Source organism: Electrona antarctica (assembly GCF_951216825.1).
Source record: "Electrona antarctica genome assembly, contig: scaffold_25, whole genome shotgun sequence".
Classification (NCBI taxonomy): Eukaryota; Metazoa; Chordata; class Actinopteri; order Myctophiformes; family Myctophidae; genus Electrona; species Electrona antarctica.
The window spans coordinates 3,230,983-3,250,800 of NW_027637034.1; the positions used below are offsets into that span (position 1 = coordinate 3,230,983).

Consider the following 19,818-nt stretch of genomic DNA (forward strand, 5'->3'; position numbering starts at 1 on the left):
TCAGGTCCCTATAGACACCTAATTTGCACATGATTGCTCCAAATCTTTCAGCTTTGGTGAAGGAACAGCTGTTTGTGATATTGTGTTAATAGAATAGTATGTGGTTGTTCATAAGAACATCTTAGTTAGTCTTGCAAAACTGTTGTGCTCCTACATTACAATATTGCCTTCCAAATGGTTATTGAAATTAACACACTGTACTCTTATAAACTCAAGCTAAAAACACCTCTCAACTTTGAATGTTTGTCTTTATTTGTGACTGCACAACCATTATTTACATTATTTACAACAGAGACATAAAGGAATAAACAAATGTGTCACTATAGTGTAATTGTTAATTATGTAGCCTACTAAGAAAAGTAACACACCATGGCAAAAATTGTGGACAAAAGACATATAATCTAAATGTAACCTACAGCAAATCTACAGGTCAAATTATGGTGAAACAATAGCATTGAGAATACAATTAATATTGAAACTTGAGACACTTGAGATTTCTGCCTGCAGCTAAATGTAAGTGGTTATGCTCCGCAAAGACAATGCAGCATAAGAAAATGATGACAATAATAAACATGGTAAGGTCAGATGTAATGAATGTAATGAAGCAGAATCTAGATAGAAATATGTAGGAAATCAGCACAATGGCAGAACACAGTACATTTGGTCTAACAGGCTACTTTCTCTGAAAATAATTGACTCAGTGAATGATAAATAGTACATAAACAGTGTGTTAAGTTTACTTGCAATTAATCAACAAATCAACTTGTGGGTTATTATATTACCCTTCTTAATAGACAATTGCTTAAAAAATACCATAATGCTCATCATGCAACACTTGGTTAGTGTTTCTCAGCCGCTCTAATGGAGCATATGTAACACCAAACTGATTTATATTTATTTATGTGCGTTCATGGCGTGAATTAACTGAACAGAAGGGAACAGATTAAATTCAGTGTGTACAACCTGGAAATTCAAACATTATTGAATTGCAAAATGCTTTTCCACACACATCAGAATGATTAGGGTTTCTCTCCAGTGTGAATTCTCTGGTGGCGTTTAAGGCTGTCTATTCGAGAGAAGTGTTGTTCACACTGATCACATCCATAGGGTTTCTCTCCAGTGTGAACCTTATGGTGGTTTTTAAGGTTGGACAATCTAGAGAAGTGTTGCCCACACTGATCACATCCATATGGTTTCTCTCCAATGTGAATTCTCTGGTGGGTTTTAAGGTTTGCCATTTGAGAGAAGAGTTTTCCACACTGATCACATCCATATGGTTTCTCTCCAGTGTGAATTCTCTGGTGTGTTTTAAGGTGTCCCATTTGAGAGAAGCGTTGTCCACACTGATCACATCCATAGGGTTTCTCTCCAGTGTGAACCTTATGGTGGCTTTTAAGTTTGTCCATTCGAGAGAAGTGTTGTCCACACTGATCACATCCATAGGGTTTCTCTCCAGTGTGAATCCGCTGGTGGATTTTAAGGTATGACATTTGAGAGAAGTGTTGTCCACACTGATCACATCCATAGGGTTTCTCTCCAGTGTGAATTATCTGGTGTTTTTTAAGGCTTGACATATGAGAGAAGTTTTGTCCACACTGATCACATCCATAGGGTTTCTCTCCAGTGTGCATTCGCTGGTGTATTTTAAGTCTGGACATTGTAGGGAAGCGTTTACCACACTGATCACAGCAGTGGCATTTATTTTTAGCCAATCTTCGTTGTTCATTCACCTCTGGTAGAACAGGGAAGCCAGACTGATGATGCAACACTGAATTGGAAACAAAGACAATGTACATATTGTTTAGAGGTACTTCATGGACTTGCATAAACTAATTTGACGTTAATGTACACAGTTGACAATGTTACCAGCCATTTATCATTTTATTTTACAATTCCCTTGCTATCCCTCCTGGCACTCCATCATGGCACAAATGCTATGTATCCAACAGACAGTTATTGTCTACCTTTAATGTTTGTTAAGAGTTCTGGGGTTAGTGTTGTAGGGTTTGTGGTCTAGCGTTAAGAAGACTAAAACTGGTATAAACACATAGCAGATCTGCAAGCTCCAGACGCAGCACAACACATTTAGAGATTGTAGATTTGCTACTTTTACAGTTTTTGACATGCACGGTTTCCATCCAGCATGCTGTTACAGTACAGTAATGAATGGGAACTTCTCTTCTGGTGCCCTCTTCGTTCTGAAAGGGGCGGGACTGTGACGCTCTATTGTCAGATTATGCGATTCCACTGCTTTAGTATCTAACTGTCATTGTCATCCTGGAATAGAATGAATGATGTTATATCATGTGTCAACTCAAATGGGTTCATGGGGAAAATGTGCATTTATTACTATTACAACTAACCACTTCTTCCCTGTATGATTCCTCCTCATTATCCTCAGATGTGCATTTTGACCAAGCATTTGGCACTAACTGCAACTAAAGGGTTTCCTACCTGTATGAGTCCTCATGCGGTTGTTTAGATCACCACTATGAATGAAGCCTTTAATACACACATTACAAGTAAAGGGTTTTCCCCTGTATGAGTCATCATGTGTGTTTTTAGATTAACACCCTGAGCAAAGCCTTTACCACACACATTACAAGTAAAGGGCTTTTCCCCTGTATGAGTCCTCATGTGTAATTTTAGATTACCGATGTGAAGACAGCCTTTACCACACACGTTACAAGTAAAGGGCTTTTCCCCTGTATGAGTCATGTGTGTTTTTAGATGACCACTCATAGCAAAGCCTTTGCCACAAACTGTACAAGTGAATGGCTTTCCCCTGTATGAATCCTTGAGTGCTTAGTCAGATTTGCCTTAAGATAAAAACATTTGCCACAGTCTGTACAACTAAAGCGTTTCTTCCCTGTGTGGCTCCTCATGGAGTGAATATGTTTTGATGATTTTAAGTCCTTGGACAGCTTGCTGTTCAAAGACAATCTTTGTCCTTCCACATGTTGTGTCTTGTGTGACTTCAGTGTGTTTAAAGTTGACTGACCTTCACTGGGCTCCTGCCACTCATCACTGTCTTCAGTGTCAGATACAGAACAGTGTGAAGAGAGGAGCTGGTTGTCACTAGTTGGTTGTGATGTTCCACAGTCCTCTACATCAGCTTGTGTTTTCATGTGTTCGGATGAGGTGCCGGCTACAGGCTCTGTCTCTCTGTTTTCATCATCATGATCATCTTCACTTTTCACTGCTAGTAATGTCAAGTTTGACCCATCAGCCTCCATTGGTCTTTGAAGTAGCTCCTCTTTAATCTGTTGTGGTTGTGTTTCCTCCTGGACCAGACTGGAGGTCCTCTCCGGTTGTTCAGTGAAAACCTCCTCTTTACAAACAGGGAGGTGCGGGACGGCTAGAAAAAAGACAAAGAGAGAAAAACATTTAATGTTTGCATTTTTGGAGGAACATCATCTTCTCCATTTCTAATCAAAGACAGTTTTCAGGGCTTGACATTACATTTTTGAGCATTACGTTTACTTACTTGTCCAAGTAAAGATTTTAGAAGACATCTTTTGTTTGTATTGATTATAATGTTGCATTTAAATAGTTACAAATAAGTAATACGTGTTCAACAGAAGGTTATGACAAAATTACACAAGAAAAAAAGAAAAGACAACTGAAACAATTGACAAAAACTCAAACTGGTTGTTGGAAGTTTCAACAAACATGTTCCAATAATACAATGATTTTTGAGTGTGTCATACATATAGTGTGGAGTGGTGACTCCAGGTCTCAATCTTGAATTGATGCATGATTTGTATAAATGCAATAATATCAAACAATTACAATTAAAAAAATATATATATATATATATATACCATTTTTACTAGGACTCCCACCCGTGGGTCCTGGGACCCACTGCAGACCTAACAACATCACTATGGTACATTCTGTTTCCTAGACAGGCTCTCTACCCATTCAGCTATGGCTGTCCCCCTCTAAGGCAGGGGTACTCAACGTTTTTGGCCGGGGACCCCCGGAAATGTTTGGCAATGTCTCGGGACCCCGCCCCGCCCCCTCCCGACCCCCAATATAAATTGACTGCTACAATAACCTTAATAATAGAGACAATACACCATAAATAAATACTGAAACCAGATATAATCATTAGGGAGGTGTATGCATGCACTATGTGTACCATGTAAACTCTTCATTTCCATTTTCCAGCCATTCAGTTGCAAAAAAAAGATTATTATTATTTTTTTCATAATTTGGGGACCCCCCAAAATAATTTGGCGACCCCCCGAGGGGTCCCGGCCCACAGGTTGAGAACCCCTGCTCTAAGGAAGGACAATATAATTCACTAGAACCAGGGATGGGTGTTTTCTGTGTATCTACGATGGTTAAAATGGAGTTTGAAGTTACAATGGGCTTGTCTGATAAAAATAAATATAGTAGACGATAACATTACCCACAATTATTTTGAAAGTGAAATATCCCTTTATGTAAGTAAGTAAACAAAACAGCACATACCTATACGGTACAACTTTACTACAGGTTGCATCTTCGCATCAAACAGTCCACGTCTCTGGTCCACCTCTGGCTGTTCCTCTGACAATGTTGAATGTCTTTTGGAGGCCATCTCACTAGATACTGTAGACCTCTCCCTGTGGTGCTCTGTGGAAATCACCAGTAAAAACAACTTGTACTTATCATTCAATAAGGGTTTACTGAACAACTGAACAACCAGGAGTAGTCTGGAGACCACCGGAGAGACGGGTGAAAGCCGGAATGTAGACGGCACCCGGGAGCAGTATGGGTTGGCGCCCCAGCCTGTGTCTTCCGTGAGGAGGAAGCCCAACACACCCATGGTGAGGCCTTTAGGAGGGCCATTGAAGCTGCAAGCGGAGTCTGCAGCACCACCGTTGCCCAGGTGGAGCCTGCAGCACCATTGTGGCTCAAGAATCCACCACTCCTGAATGAAGTGTCTGGTGCTGATTGATGATTAGAACCTTCCTGGACAGATCACTTAACCCTTTGAGTGGGCCAGTACCATATCTCGTGCTTAAAATCTTAAAAGTCTCACACACAAATATCTTAATAGCTAAACATGATTATGGGTTCAAACTTGTTGTTCTATACTTATGTAGTGGCACAAGCGGAAACATGCTGTGTGTCTGTGTCTTTTAGGGGACCATGAGTTACCAAACTATATTTTTATCCTTACAGTTTCTGTCTTGTTAGAATAATACTAATAAAAACATCATTGTGTTTTACCTGAGAGAGTATTGCACCACATCTTCCTACGTAGTAATGTCAAACTCACCAGTCTCCTCTTCCTGTTCCTCTTTAATCTGTGGAGGTTGTGGTTCCTCCAGGACCAGACTGGATCTCCTCTCCTGTTGTTCCTCTTTAATCTGTGGAGGGTGTGGTTCCTCCAGGACCAGACTGGATCTCCTCTCCTCACATTCAGATGAAACCTCTTTACACACAGACAGGAGGAGGGGAGAGACGGTAGCATAGACGGTAGCATCAGCAGAGCAACTCAAAGTGCTTTTGTCAACTCAAAGATTATTCTCCTATTCGTTTTGTCAAGATCATTTAAAAAATGAGTGTCTCGAGTCTCTTCACAATGCCTCGCAGAGCAAGGTGTTGAGTAGAGCCCGAAATCGGACATTATTTCACCGATGTGGCCAAAACATTTTTTTAATCATCATTAATGTAATCTACCCACAACCACCCCTTTTCCCCCTCACTGTATATTTCCCTTTTTACCTCCTTTATGATGAATTCCTGTTGTGTTCTTTGGAAAAATAGAAGTGTATATATGTACATCTCTAAATGTTTTGATGAATTGAACAAGATGGACCCTCTGGTAAACAAGTGTAATGCTTTTATTGGGTAACAGTTTTTGTAGTTGTTTTTGAGTTGTTACCTGAGAGAGTATTGCACCACATCTTCCTACGTAGTAATGTCAAAGTTGACTCACCAGTCTCCTCTTCCTGTTCCTCTTTAATCTGTGGATGTTGTTGTTCCTCCTGGGCCAGAATGGATCTCCTCTCCTGTTGTTCCTCTTTAATCTGTGGAGGGTGTGGTTCCTCCTGGGCCAGAATGGATCTCCTCTCCTCATATTCAGATGAAACCTCTTTACACACAGACAGAAGGAGGTGAGAGAAGGTAGCATCAGCAGAGGAACTCAAAGTGTTTTTGTCAACTCAAAGATGACATTTATTCTCCTATTTGTTTTGTCAGGATAACCATCGTTTAAAAAATAAGTGTCTTGAATCTCTTCACAACGCCTGTGACTCTGGAGCCTAGGCTGCAGCAGAAAACCCTGCCCTACGAGTGACTGTCATACATGGAAGTCCAGCTGTCATTCCGGACCCCTCGCCCTGAGAAAATGTCGTCCGTGTGCAGCCCGGGAAAATATATGAGAGATGTTTGAAAAGATCAGATATTTGAATAAACAAGCGTTTTCTGCCTGAACTTTTACATGGATGTGAAACTAGAGTACAATATCTCACTCCACGTCTTTGGAATTATGTATTGGGTACAAACAGAGCGTGGAGCACATTTATGCCGCCCATGTCTCCTTGCTCACTGGGAGCAGAGGCATCCGATCTATGGCTGTGTTTACAGGAATATGTAATTTATGTATGATCACAGACATTCTAGGGCTAGTTAGTCCTGTGACGAACAGTCAAAAAGTGCTTTAGTTTTCGAGATACCCCTACCGGGCTTAGGACCAAACACAACATAGTTTTTCCTCATCTCTAAGGCCTCCCATACATGAAATGGATTCTTGTATAAAAATATTTTACTGCAAAAGTGGTGAAATTGATATTTAAAGTTATACACCCCAAAGTAAAAATACAGCCTGTCCGTCTGGGGATTAAGGCATATAAACTCATGTAGATTCACAATGGAAGCTCTGAGAGGTTTACAACTTGGCATACCTGAAGCCAGGACATACCTCTATATTCTAGAAAACGAATAATGTCAATATGTGAATGTAAATATGAGATAGACATTTGAACACATACCTACAATAGGCGGAAATGTAAATCTATGTAGAGTGTCTTCTTTACTTTGTAGTGACTCTGACATGGATTGTCATAGCAACACATATGAGGGCTTGTATGGAAGGTGTGGTTCTGCTGAATTGAGCAATACCAATTATTGTGTAATTGTAGCTTGAATACTCATGGAGTTATGGCACTAAACGTATATGGTTTCCCAAATGGGAGGAAATAAAGCAGTCCTAACGAAATCTACAGTATCAAACAGATTAGTTTTATTTTGACTTCACTTATGCAAGGGTAGTGAAATTATAACAAATTCACTTGAGTAGAAGTCCCTAAAATATATGAAATGTCACAAATGAGAAATTGTGAAAGTATATATGCAGCTCCAACAATAGTAGGCTACAGAGAGAAATGCAGCCCTACAATAGAACTACCTACTAACTATTATTTAGCACACCTGGATGAGGGACAAGCTCAATGCTCAATGTTATCCTCATACCAGCAAGTCATTAATTCATGTAGAGTTGATATAATCATTGTTTGCTTAAGGTAAAGTTGTATTTAGCTTCACCGCATCTGCATTGTATTGCCTATGGCTTTCTTCATAAAAGGTAAATCATTGCAAATATTTTGGAATATGAAAAGGATATATATTTGGAATAATGGCAAATCAAGTAGCTATCTGACCTAGCTTTAAGTTCCATTTAGTGTAACATACTAACAGAGCATGTCCAGTAGCCATTGACAATAGTAGAACCCTGACACTGTAGACCTTAGGGCGAGAAAAGGGCGAGGTCACATGCACGCCTGGGTGACAGCAGACTGCTGGGCGAGCGCTGGCGCTTTGGCATGGGGAGTCAGATCAACATATGGAATTAATTATGTACTGGCCATATATGGAGCGTGTCTTGAGTATACAGGGATTAATGAGGTCAGATCATAGTACAATATGGAATGTCAGAACAGGTCAGCTCCATTTATGGAGATCTAAGGGTTTGAGGTCAGACGTAGAGTTGCTGGCCAATATTGATGACATCAGGGATCTCCATATATGGGAATTCTTATATATGGCCTTAATATTGATGAGGGATCTCCATCCCTGATGATGTCACAAGGTGACTATAACTAACTGACTAACTGACTGACAGTGACAGGACATTTATGTTTTCATAGTAAATGTGATGTGTCGTCGCTATTACAACATGGTTAAAAAAACATCCAAATACAAATAGAAAAAGGAAAGTGACACGGTCCATAATGTCAAAACCTCCGCAGTAGAAGACCTTCAACACTGAATGTTGCTCAACAGAGAAATTATGCTGATGTTCATAAAACCCTGGCTCCATATACCAACACTAAGCTCTCGTAACCTGATCGTATGAAGAGAAATATCATACAATATATAACCTCTGACTGGGAGTTATAATGACATACTGAAGACTGAGCTCTGAGGAAGATGTGATGATGGTCTAAATACAGGAAAATTCTGGAAACTGAAGGAAAATCTCATACATTACAATTTGAATTGTAGATTGAGCTGAAAGGTCTGATGTGGTATGCTCTGAAAGTGTGCCCATGGGATATGCACTGATAGAAGCTGCACGTCCAAGAAAATAATCACACCTGTGTGAACTGAGTGGTGTAAGGTCTTATATAGACTGATCAGCTGTGGTCTGATGTAATGTCTGACATAATGAAATCACACCCGTGTGAACTGGGTGACCATAGCAACCGTGCTCATTTTTTGGTAAGAACAGACAGACAGACAGACACACGTAAACTAACAAAGCCAGTTGTAGGAGTGGTTTACACCACTCAAAAACAGCTGTAGAGCTTCAGATATATTGATGAAGAAAATCATGGACCAGTGTCTTCAGTATGTCATCATAACGCTTAGTTTAGTGTCATCACTTTCATTTAATTAAATTAAAATAGGTGAACATTTGGTCTGCTGTTCTGATTCTTTGTTTTGTCTGGCAGCTGCTTTATTTCCTTTAGAGGTTTAAGGTAGCTTTTATGATGTTTATATAATACAAGAGCAGCCGACGATACAACTTCATCAACCTTCCTCATTGTCTCTGTTACTATTATCAACCTTATTCAGTCTTCTTGATGAGACTGCATGGTGCAGGCATACTCTCACTCTCAACATTTGCTGTTCTGACTGGTGTAGTTTGCTCAGCAAGATGATACATATCTTTAATTTGAAGGAAAGTATATTTTCTGTATTTGGAGCCAGGGTTTTCATCATCATCATCATCATCTCTCTGTTGAGCACCATTTAGTATATGTTGAAGGTCTTCTGCTTTGGGGTTTGTGACATTATGGATCTTGTTTCTTTACTTTTTCTAAATGTTTACCACAGATGATACAAATATTTGGATCCAATGTTTGTACATCACACTCCATTCTGGTAAAAAAAAAAAGAAAAGAAAGACAAATACTTCAGGTTCAGAATTCATCAATCAACTATGTTGTGTCCGACCGTACACTACTATAGTTATGTACTATGCACAGTAACCATGATGTTACAAGTGATACTAATGAACCATTCTGGTGAAACAGTCTGGGCTTTTCTATTATGCTACTGGACAGGATCTGTTACACTAAATGGAGCTTAAAGCTAGGTCACTCCAGCGAGCTAAATAGCTACTAGACTTGACAAGGTTCTTCTGCTCTTTTCACATTCCAAAATATTTGCTGTGTCAGTTCATGAAGAAACCCATATAGGCAACACGATGCAGATAGAGCAGATGGAGACAAATACTGTAAAAATTACTTTAATTGCATTGTTCCATAAGTCTTGTCTTATTAATACTGGTAGAACTTAAAACTTAAGACTTAACAGGACATGGGGGAAATATGAGAATTGATTGTGTTTGTTTTGTATAGGGGATGTGAAAAGTTACTGTATATTGCTTTTCTAAATAAAGTAAACAATACAAAATGAAAATTGTGAAAATTGTGGAGGGCAGAGATCCAGGAATCCTGAGTTGGTGTTTGCTAGACTCTCGCAGTAACTAATGGCTTGCTGTTATGAGGATAACATTGATCATTGAGCACCCTCAACCAGGTCTGTGCTATATCATAGTAGTTCTATTGTAGGCCTGCATTTCTCTGCAGTATTGTTGCAGCTGCAATATTCTTTTCACAATTTCTCAAGTTTGGGATTTCATACATTTTGGAACTTCTATTCAAGTCAATTTGTTATAATTATTCCACCATTGATAAGTGAAGTCAAAATAAAACTAGAAAGGTGCAATTCTGGGAAATTGCAAGTGTGGTTGCACTGACATGAGTCACAAAGCATATAGGGACCTGGGAACTGAATTCCGTCTTACCGTTTGCATTCTATATTGTGATGTCATGTGAAGCATGACAAAAAGCTTCACTTTTCTGTTGTGCAAAAGTTAACACAAATCACACCTGTGTGAAGTGAGGGGGGCTAATATATTAAAGTCTAACTCATGTTGATTAGGTGATGTAATGGTGATGTGAAACAAACGGTGTAAATGCCATTAACAATAAAGAGACAATATGACGCAAATGTTCCCTTTATTGGCAATGGCGTTTAAAAAAAAAACATTGAACAAAAAAAAACATTAAACCTCCCTCAAAAAGCACCTTGCTGGCAAAAAAAAAAAAAATCGGACAGAGAACAATAGTGTGTTGGTGTTGCCTACAAGTATACAATTACACAATTGGTATTGCTGGATACAGTAGAACCACACCATTCCTACAAGCCCTCATATGTGTTGCTATGACAATCCATGTCAGAGTCAGACACTATACAGATTTACATTTTCGCCTATTGTAGGTATGTGTTCAAATGACTATATCTCATATTTACATTCACATATTGACATTATTATTTTTCTAGAATGTAGAGGGATGTCCTGGCTTCCAATATGCCACATTCTAAACCTCTGAGCTTCCATTGTGAATCTACATGAGTTTATATGCCTTAATCCCCAGACGGACAGGCTGTATTTTTAGTTTGAGGTGTATGACTTTAAATATCAATTTCACCACTTTTACAGTAAAATATTTGTATACAAGAATCCATTTCATGTATGGGAGGCCTTAGAGATGAGGAAAAACTATGTTGTGTTTGGTCCTAAGCCCGGTAGGGGTATGCCAATTTCTGGGGGCCATTGTCACAGTACTAAGTATAACTACTGGTAAATGTAGTTTAGTTTAGCTAGCTTAATGCTACTTGTAGCTAAGCTGGTGTTGTTCAGAGTCTACTAACCTGCAGTGTGTAGATCGATGTCCATATCAAAATCAATGACCAGCCGTTTGTTTTGTGTCTCCAGCAGAGTTTCTAGTGTCTCCATCTCTCTCTGGAAGAGTTTGACCATGAACTCTCCCACCGCGCTGAGGCGCTCCAACACAAACACTCTGACGCTGAGCTCCACACTACAAACATCAGCAGCGCCACGCTGCTGTTTGTCCACAACAAACAATATCTCCTCTCCCACCGACGCTAGCTGTTCATTTATCTTCAGCCGTACAGACTCCATTTGACGCTTGTCACCTCCTTTAGGAGACATTTCCACCAAGCTGTTCCTACTGTAATATAGAATGTGTAATGAAGGCAGAAATATCAACAATTCCCGAGAGGCACGACAACATGTTTGTTCAACAACATTACCGTGGAAAACAACTGGCGTGGCCACGTGATGCAAACAAGTACTTCCGACCGGGTCAAAGTTTCCACGCATGCGCAATAAAGAATTCAGGCACTGTTGCCTTAATGCCTTTCGCCCCCTGGTGGTGGAGGTGTGTAACTGTCAGATAGATAGATAGATAGATAGATAGATAGATAGATAGATAGATAGATAGATAGATAGATAGATAGATAGTGTTATGACCTGGCTCTTGGGCCATAACAAAGGAGGAAGACACACAGCTGTTTAAAAGTGCACAAACCAATATTGATATACAATATAATAAACGTATGCATCAAACAATACTAAAGTATTAAGTGGCTTGTGTTAATCAGTAGATCAGTAGTGTAAGTGAGTGGATGTGTGGTAAATGTAATGTAGGGTGTTGAATGTTGCAAACAAATGCTGCTGCTCTCATGGAAGGAGAGAGAGAGAGACCTGGCTCCCAAGAGAAGACAGACTATGCACACACTGCACACAAAACGAGGTAGAGACTGAGCTACACTTCCTAACCGTCTGTCCACTGTACCAAGACATCAGAGACATGTACTTCCCTGCACGGATTACAATCACCCAAGGAGAGTTTGAAAACCACCAAATGTTTAGGCCTATAACATGTTTAAAACATTGAAATACTGCTGTTAACTTTCAAAAGTATAAAACGTCTCGGATGTATAGGCTAACTATCTCTGACAGAAAATGCACAATCTTTTATAGTCTCACAAGATAGTATTACTCAAAGTGTTAATATAACACAGCTCTGTTTACATGTTTATTGTATTGTTGTATCTTGTTGTTTTGTTCCACTTTTGCTTTGGCAATGTAAACGTTTGTGTTTATGTTTTCTCATGCCAATAAAGCTATGAATTTAATTGAATTGAGTTAGGCCGGCCAACTCCCAGCCCTTTATAGAGCGTCGCAGTCCCGCCCCCTACCATGGACCAGGAAATGATTCTCCGTTCATTTTCCTCATAGGCCCAATCCCAATTGCCTCCCTCAAGCCCTGAGCCTTGAACCCTCATTGACTTTAGTGACGTCAGCTGTAAGTGCTTGAGAGGCTGCAAGGGCTCCAAATTGCAGGAGGGGCGAACTCCAAGTGCAACCGGTTTGCTTACGGTTTGCCATCTACTGCTTGACTGATTCCATGTGAATGCATCATTAGCCAGGGTCAGAGGTCAAAAGTCAGAACACGAAAGTTGTTCGACATGAGGAGACGCATATGTCTATCCAAGTTTTATTGTTGACAGTCAAACGGAGCTATACCTGTTCAAATTTAGCATTTTTGATTGAGTGCTATAGCGCCACCCTTTGGCCAATGGCCGTGGGCTTTGCGTTCTCACCGTTTAGCATACCCCTCTACCATATTGCCAAGTTTCACGAAAACCGACTGCACGGTTAAGCCAGAAATGCAATTTTGTTTTTAAGGGGCCAGGCACTTCGGGCGCAGCCCCTTAAAAAACAGACAACTACAATAAGGGACCATAGGCCATTTAGCTTTGCCCCTTAATAACTTGTGAAAATTTATTTCTAATACTTTCTTAGATAGGTGACGATTTGGCAAATTTTTAATATTGTATTTGACGCAGTGATGGTCTCATAATATAATTTTTTCTTGTTTTTAGTTTTTCTTTTGGAGGTTACAAAAATACCAGATACTCTGTATAGACTGTGTTAGCAGAGCTGCCATTACAGCGATAAGGAAGAGTCTAGATAGCCTGGAGCTAGTCGGACTAAACAAACATAACGGAGGAAAAGAATGAGGACTCAGCACTTACATTCAGCTCGTGACCATAATAACTCGAGCATCTTTATTAGCAGCGTCATTATTATACACATTGGGTAACAGGCATATCCGGTACTTGTGTGTGGCACTTCAGAATAAGGGTTTATCCTTTACATATATACAGACAATAAAGATCACATCTTAACAGACTGTCATCATGGGAATGTGTCGCTGAACTAAGAGGTGTTGATAGAAAGAGTGAGACGACAGCATGTCATGATGGATCAATCCACATCTTTAATGTCAACCCTCCGGCCACATCTTTAATGTCAACCCTCCGGCCGGCCGGCCGGCCTGCCAGCCAGGAGAAGACCCCCAAAACACTTCTCACAGTGAACAGGAGTATAAATGTGGTTACTTCATGTCGTACTGTATTCTAGGTCCACTGGTGACCGTTAAGAAAAGGCAGGCACGTGCATAGGCTTCAGCCCCTGCCCCTTTACCCGTCTGTAAAAAAACTGCCCTCTCCAGTCCATGAAAGTACCATTTACTATGGTGAAAGAACGTTTTAAAGACGTTTTGGCCAATCTGCCTAATCTGCTCAGTTCAAAGCTTGTTGAATGTGTGACTTATATAAATACCATGACAAAATGGTCGTGCATCTGTTCCCAACGAGGCAGCCTGCTCATATCTCACCTTTGGAGGAGAGCTGGCTTGCAGAGCATGGCTTAAAATTAAGGCTGATCGGCTGTGGGGCCAATAGGGCTATACTGTAGGCTACTGTATATTGATCACAACATGAACGCCAGACATGCATGCCTCGGTAACTCCAAATGTCCCGTGAATCATTTAATATTTCATGACAACATATCATCACAAGAAGACAGATTCATAAGCTCTGATGAAATCTGATGTATTTTTTATAGGCCTGTCAGTCGATTAAAATATTTAATCGCGATTAATCGCATGATTGCCCATAGTTAATCGCCGATTAATCGCAAATTAATCGCATATTTTGTATCCGTTCTAAATATACCTTAAATCAGTGGTTCAAGATTTTTCATATCAAGGTCCATTATTTATTCTGCATTTGAGCCACGGACCACCATTTGATGACATTTAGCCTTCCAGGCCCAAACTAAAGAACTGTATTGATGTTGGTACCATTAGGAGAGATAACAGGCTGTATGTTGATCAAAATAACATGTTTTCTAAGTTCTCTAATTGTGTAGACTTCTTGTAAATTAACTTTAAGTAATGCATTTGTTTAACAATTATTCAACTCTTGAGAGTTAAAGATCTATAAGGGTTTATTTGGGTACCAACCCTCCATCATTTAGCTGTGGGCCACCTGGAATCCCCTCAGGGACCACTGGTGGTCTTTTCAAGTTTTAAATACTCAACATGGGAGAATGCTTGCTTTATTGCAAATGCCATGGAAGAGGGAAACAAAATCATAAACTCAACACACACACACACACACACACACGAGCCCCTGCCCCTCTCTCTCCTGCAAGTCAACATTAGCTTTAGCACTCATTAGCATGGTCTGTGTAGCATGATTAGCATCAAGCTTTCACAACTAACTAACTATGTTTGTCAACCAAAACTGCCAGAGTTTTGCTTTTGCCCAATGCCCACTTCAAAGAGCTTCTGATCTAACACATTGTGAAGCAAATTAATTAATAACGAGCCCAACGGAGTTAACGCGTTAATTCAATTAACGCCGTTAAAAGGACGTTGAGTTAACGCACGATTAACGCGTTAACTTTGACAGCCTTAATTTTGTACCTCTGTGTAGCACCCAGTCAAGACCTGGCCCACAACAGCCCGGCCAAACAGGCTCAGCCCTGTTGGCACGACAGGTTGTGTGTCGGTCTGGCGAGTGGGAGACTGGGGTTCAATCCCTGCTGCATGAGAAACACTACATCTGCAAAGGTGAGTGAGCGAGCAATTGTTCAATAAAAATCAGACCCGTCTGAAGTGAGTGGTGCTGTACTGTACGGTACTGTACTGTACAAGCCCTCCTCCCTGGCCTGGTGTGTGTCTGTGTGTTAGGCTGTGCAACAGTGACACTTGGTGGTGAACAAACGCTATAATGCTATTTGCGTGCTCCGACAGGGATACAGGGACACCGGGACAGACCCAAGTCACACATATAGCTGTCTATAGGAGTGGTTGCACCACTCAACAATGGCTTTTATAATATTCTTGCAAAGTTGTATTAGCCTTTAATCTTGAGGTTGAATTTAAATAAATTAACTTATTTCTCATTATACGTGAGAAAAAGGATATTCTACAGATTGCTACTTTATTAACCAGTGGATCCCTAATAATAATAATAATAATGGATGGAATTACAATTCCAAAAGGTAAAATACCTTGAGTATAGTACAGGTTAAAGAACACAATAAAATAAAAATGAGGAAAAACTAGCAGTTGTAGGCAGTGTGCATAATATGAAAGAACCTTCATTCCAATGGACCCAAAATAGTTAATATTTAGTCACAAGCTCTTGTGTGGCTCAATGGTACATTTACCATTGGTTAAATATTTATAAAACACAGACACATAAAAGCACTTTCGCTTTCCAAATCCTGCAAAAAAAAGAGAAAGAAAGAAAGAAAATACTGAAGAAACAAATCTACAAGCTCACAATGTGCAGCAAAATGTGTTAACATAGCATCACACTTGGTTTATGAATCTACAAGCTGACAATGAACATGCTAGTATGTGTGGGATACACCCATGACAAATGTGACAAATCTCTGCCAATGCCAAACTTTATTTTGCTATTGAATTGTTTTGAGTTTCCAAACGTATAAAGTTTGAAACATCCAACGGTATAATTAAACAGTGTTACCATAGCGAAATAATCTACTAATATAACATAAAAAAAGATACAGAAGAAACTAAATTGTGATGTCTTTAATCACTCATGTTGATATCGAGCATCACAGTGCACATATCGAGTGAACCGGAAGAGAATTTCCCATTCATTTCCCCATAGACGTTTCAAAAAGTATATATTTTAAGCTTTTAAGCCTCGGAGAAAGCCAACTCGGATGGTGACAAATAATGACAATAAAAACAAATTGGGCAGAACAAATTACAAAGAAAAAAGGGCAGGGTTCAATACTTCTAATTATTTGTCCGGCCCAACATTTGTTGTTCATTGTCATGATTTGTCACCATCCGAGTTGGCTTCCATGGCTTAAAAGGTCTTTAAATAAATACTTTATGAAATGTCTATGGGGAAATTAATGGGAAATTCTCTTCTGGTGCCCTCTTCGTTCTGAAAGGGGCGGGGCTATGACGCTCTATTGTCAGATTATGTGATTCCACTGCTTTAGTATCTCTCTGTCATTGTCATCCTGGAATAGAATGAATGATCATTCAATTGTCTGTCAACTCAAATGGGGAAAATGTGCATTTATTACTATTACAACTAACCACTTCTTCCCTGTATGATTCCTCCTCATTATCCTCAGATGTGCATTTTGAACCAAGTATTTGCCACTAACTGCAACTAAAGGGTTGTATGAGTCCTCATGTGTGTTTTTAGAGTAACACTATGAGCAAAGCCTTTACCACACACGTTACAAGTAAAGGGCTTTTCCCCTGTATGAGTCCTCATGTGTGATTTTAGATTAAAACTCAGAGCAAAGCCTTTACCACACACGTTACAAGTAAAGGGCTTTTCCCCTGTGTGAGTCCTCATGTGTGTTTTTAGATCACCACTCTGAATAAAGCCTTTACCACACACATTACAAGTAAAGGGCTTTTCCCCTGTATGAGTCCTCATGTGTGTTTTTAGTTCACTACTATGTGTACAGCCTTTACCACACACGTTACAAGTAAAGGGCTTTTCTCCTTTATGAGTCATCATGTGTGTTTTTAGATGACCCGCCTGAGTAAAGCCTGTACCACATACTGTACAGGAGAGAGGCTTTTCGCCTGTATGAGTCATCACGTGTGTTTTTAGAGTACCCGCCTGAGTAAAGCCTTTACCACAAACTGTACAAGAGAAAGGCTTTTCGCCTGTATGAGTCATCATGTGTCTTTTTAGATCACCCTTGTGAGCACAGCTTTTACCACATAATGTACACGAAAAGGGCTTTTCACCTGTATGAATCTTCATGTGTGATTTTAGAATACTTGTGGTAACACAGCCTTTACCACATACTGTACAAGAAAATGGCCTTTCGCCTGTATGAGTCATCATGTGTGTTTTTAGATTACTTGCCTGAGAAAAACCTGTACCACAAACTGTACAAGAAAATGGCCATTTGCCTGTATGAGTTATCATGTGTATTTTTAGATGATGATGATGAGTAAAGGCTGTACCACAAACTGTACAAGAGAAGGGCTTTTCGCCTGTATGAATCTTCATGTGACTTTTTAAATTCCCCTTTAGATTAAACATTTTGCCACACTCTGTACAATTAAAACTTTTCTTCCCTGTGTGACTCCTCTTGGAGTCAGTTTGTTTCGATGAGTTCAGATCCTGGGACAGCTTGTGCTGTCCTCCCACATTTTGTGTGTTTTGTGATATCAGTGTGTTTAAAGCTGACTGATCTCCCCTAGTCTCCTCCCAATCATCACTGTCTTCAGTATCAGATTCAGAACAGTGTGAAGAGAGGAGCTGGTTGTCACTAGTTGGTTGTGATGTTCCACAGTCCTCTACATCAGCTTGTGCTTTCATGTGTACAGTTGAGGTGCCGGCTACAGGCTCTGTGTCTCTGTTTTCATCATCATCTTCACTTTTCACTGTTAGTAATGTCAACGCTGATCCACCAGCCTCTTCTGGTCTTTGAAGTAGCTCCACTTGTTCATCTTTTATCTCTGGAGCTTGTGGTTCCTCCTGGACCAGACTGGAGCTCTTCTCCTCTTCAGGTGGAACTTCCTCTTTACACACAGGGACGTGCAGAAAGTCTAAAAAAAAAATACAATGTGTTACGACCCTTTTGGTCTAGGAGCAAAGGCCCTTAAAGTATTCAAATAGGATAACCAGATTAGCTTGTAGAGCGGCTATTTTCGGTGCAAAGGATACATTTGGCTTTACACTTTACATTTATATTTTGCCTTATGGCGGCGTTGCTCGCTGAAAGTATCTGACCTACAAGCAAGCTCACAGTGCGTTGTGATGAGACACGCTGTGGACTTTATCTTTCGGCAGAGCGAGACGGCATATTATCGATTGTAACATATTTTTCATTTACACTTAAACGCCTCGTTTTGAATGATGTTGATATGGCGCTGCACTAGTATAGCCTTTGCGTTATTGACATATTTGTGGTCTGGCGGCTGGAATTGTGTGTTACCTTGCATGACTTTGATGTTTCAAAAACCACTGCTTGCTAATTATGACTCATGATTTCACACCTGATTGTGTTCCTTTAAGTAGCCTACCACAGCCGGAGTGATCATGTTTTTTGGGGGGCTTGCGTTCTTGAAGTACATTCACTAAAAACGCCGGGACAGCGCTCCACACGTCCCAAACTCTTCTCCCTTCTGGCTCCAAAACTATGGTATGGGCCTGGGCCGGCTTAGCGGTCCAGGCACCTTGGCTGGTAATCCAGCATGACAGTATGTTGCGGGTTCGAGTCCCGATCCCGACAAACTTTACTGTGTGTCTTATCTGCCCATCTCTCTCCCCGTTTTCTGTCTACCTACTGTAAATCTATCAATAGAGGCAGAAAAGCCCCAAAAAATATCTAAAAATAAAAAACAAACAAACTAAAACTATGGAATGCACTTCCCATTGCAATCAGAACTCCAGACTCACTCCCAATCTTCCGCCATAGCCACCCCTTCAGACTCCATCTTCAGACTAGGAAAAAATACAAAGAGACTCTATAAAAGGTTTGAATCTTATCCCTCAATGCGGAGTAGTGGCTGGAAAAATAATCAACAGATTACTCTTTCGCCACATTTTCCAAAATTGAACATTGATGGTGCGCTGACTGCGCTCTGTGCTGTATGGCTGTTTGTTTACATTATAGCGTTCTCATAGAACCATATATGGTGGGTGGGAGAGCGTGTGACATCACGTGACATCATCAGGGATGGAACACGTGACATAACATCATCAGGGATGGAGATCCCTGATTTCATCAATATTAAGCCCATACTGTAAATGGAGATCCCTGATGTCATCAATATTGGCCAGCAACTCTACATCTGACCTCAAACCCTAAGATCTCCATATATGGAGCTGACCTGTTCTGACATGCCATATGTTGATCCTACATCCATCCTTCCTCTTCAATGTCTCCCTTTTGACCGATACCTGTCCATTTAAACTCTAGATGGGCCTGCCCCAAAGTTATTAGTGCAGCCGCGCCCGGCAGCCAGCGAAAACTAGAGTTCTTAACAGGCCCAAAAATTTAGATTTTACCCCCCATGCCAAGCAGTCTGCCGTCACCCAGGTGGATGCGTGCACGCGACCTGA

General features: G+C 40.3%; 1 protein-coding gene across 1 annotated transcript; it reads right to left on the minus strand.

Moving 5' to 3' along the window:
• Window positions 1-265: 265 nt before the first annotated feature.
• LOC306919406 (uncharacterized protein) lies at window positions 266-18,695 on the minus strand (the record flags this gene model as incomplete). Its single annotated transcript, XM_079532193.1, has 6 exons — window positions 266-1,768; window positions 3,002-3,358; window positions 4,480-4,623; window positions 5,273-5,428; window positions 5,936-6,091; window positions 18,689-18,695. The coding sequence occupies 6 exons, from the start codon at window positions 18,693-18,695 to the stop codon at window positions 1,020-1,022; spliced, it is 1,569 nt and encodes a 522-aa protein (XP_079388319.1). The 3' UTR covers window positions 266-1,019.
• Between the last annotated feature and the right edge of the window lie 1,123 nt (window positions 18,696-19,818).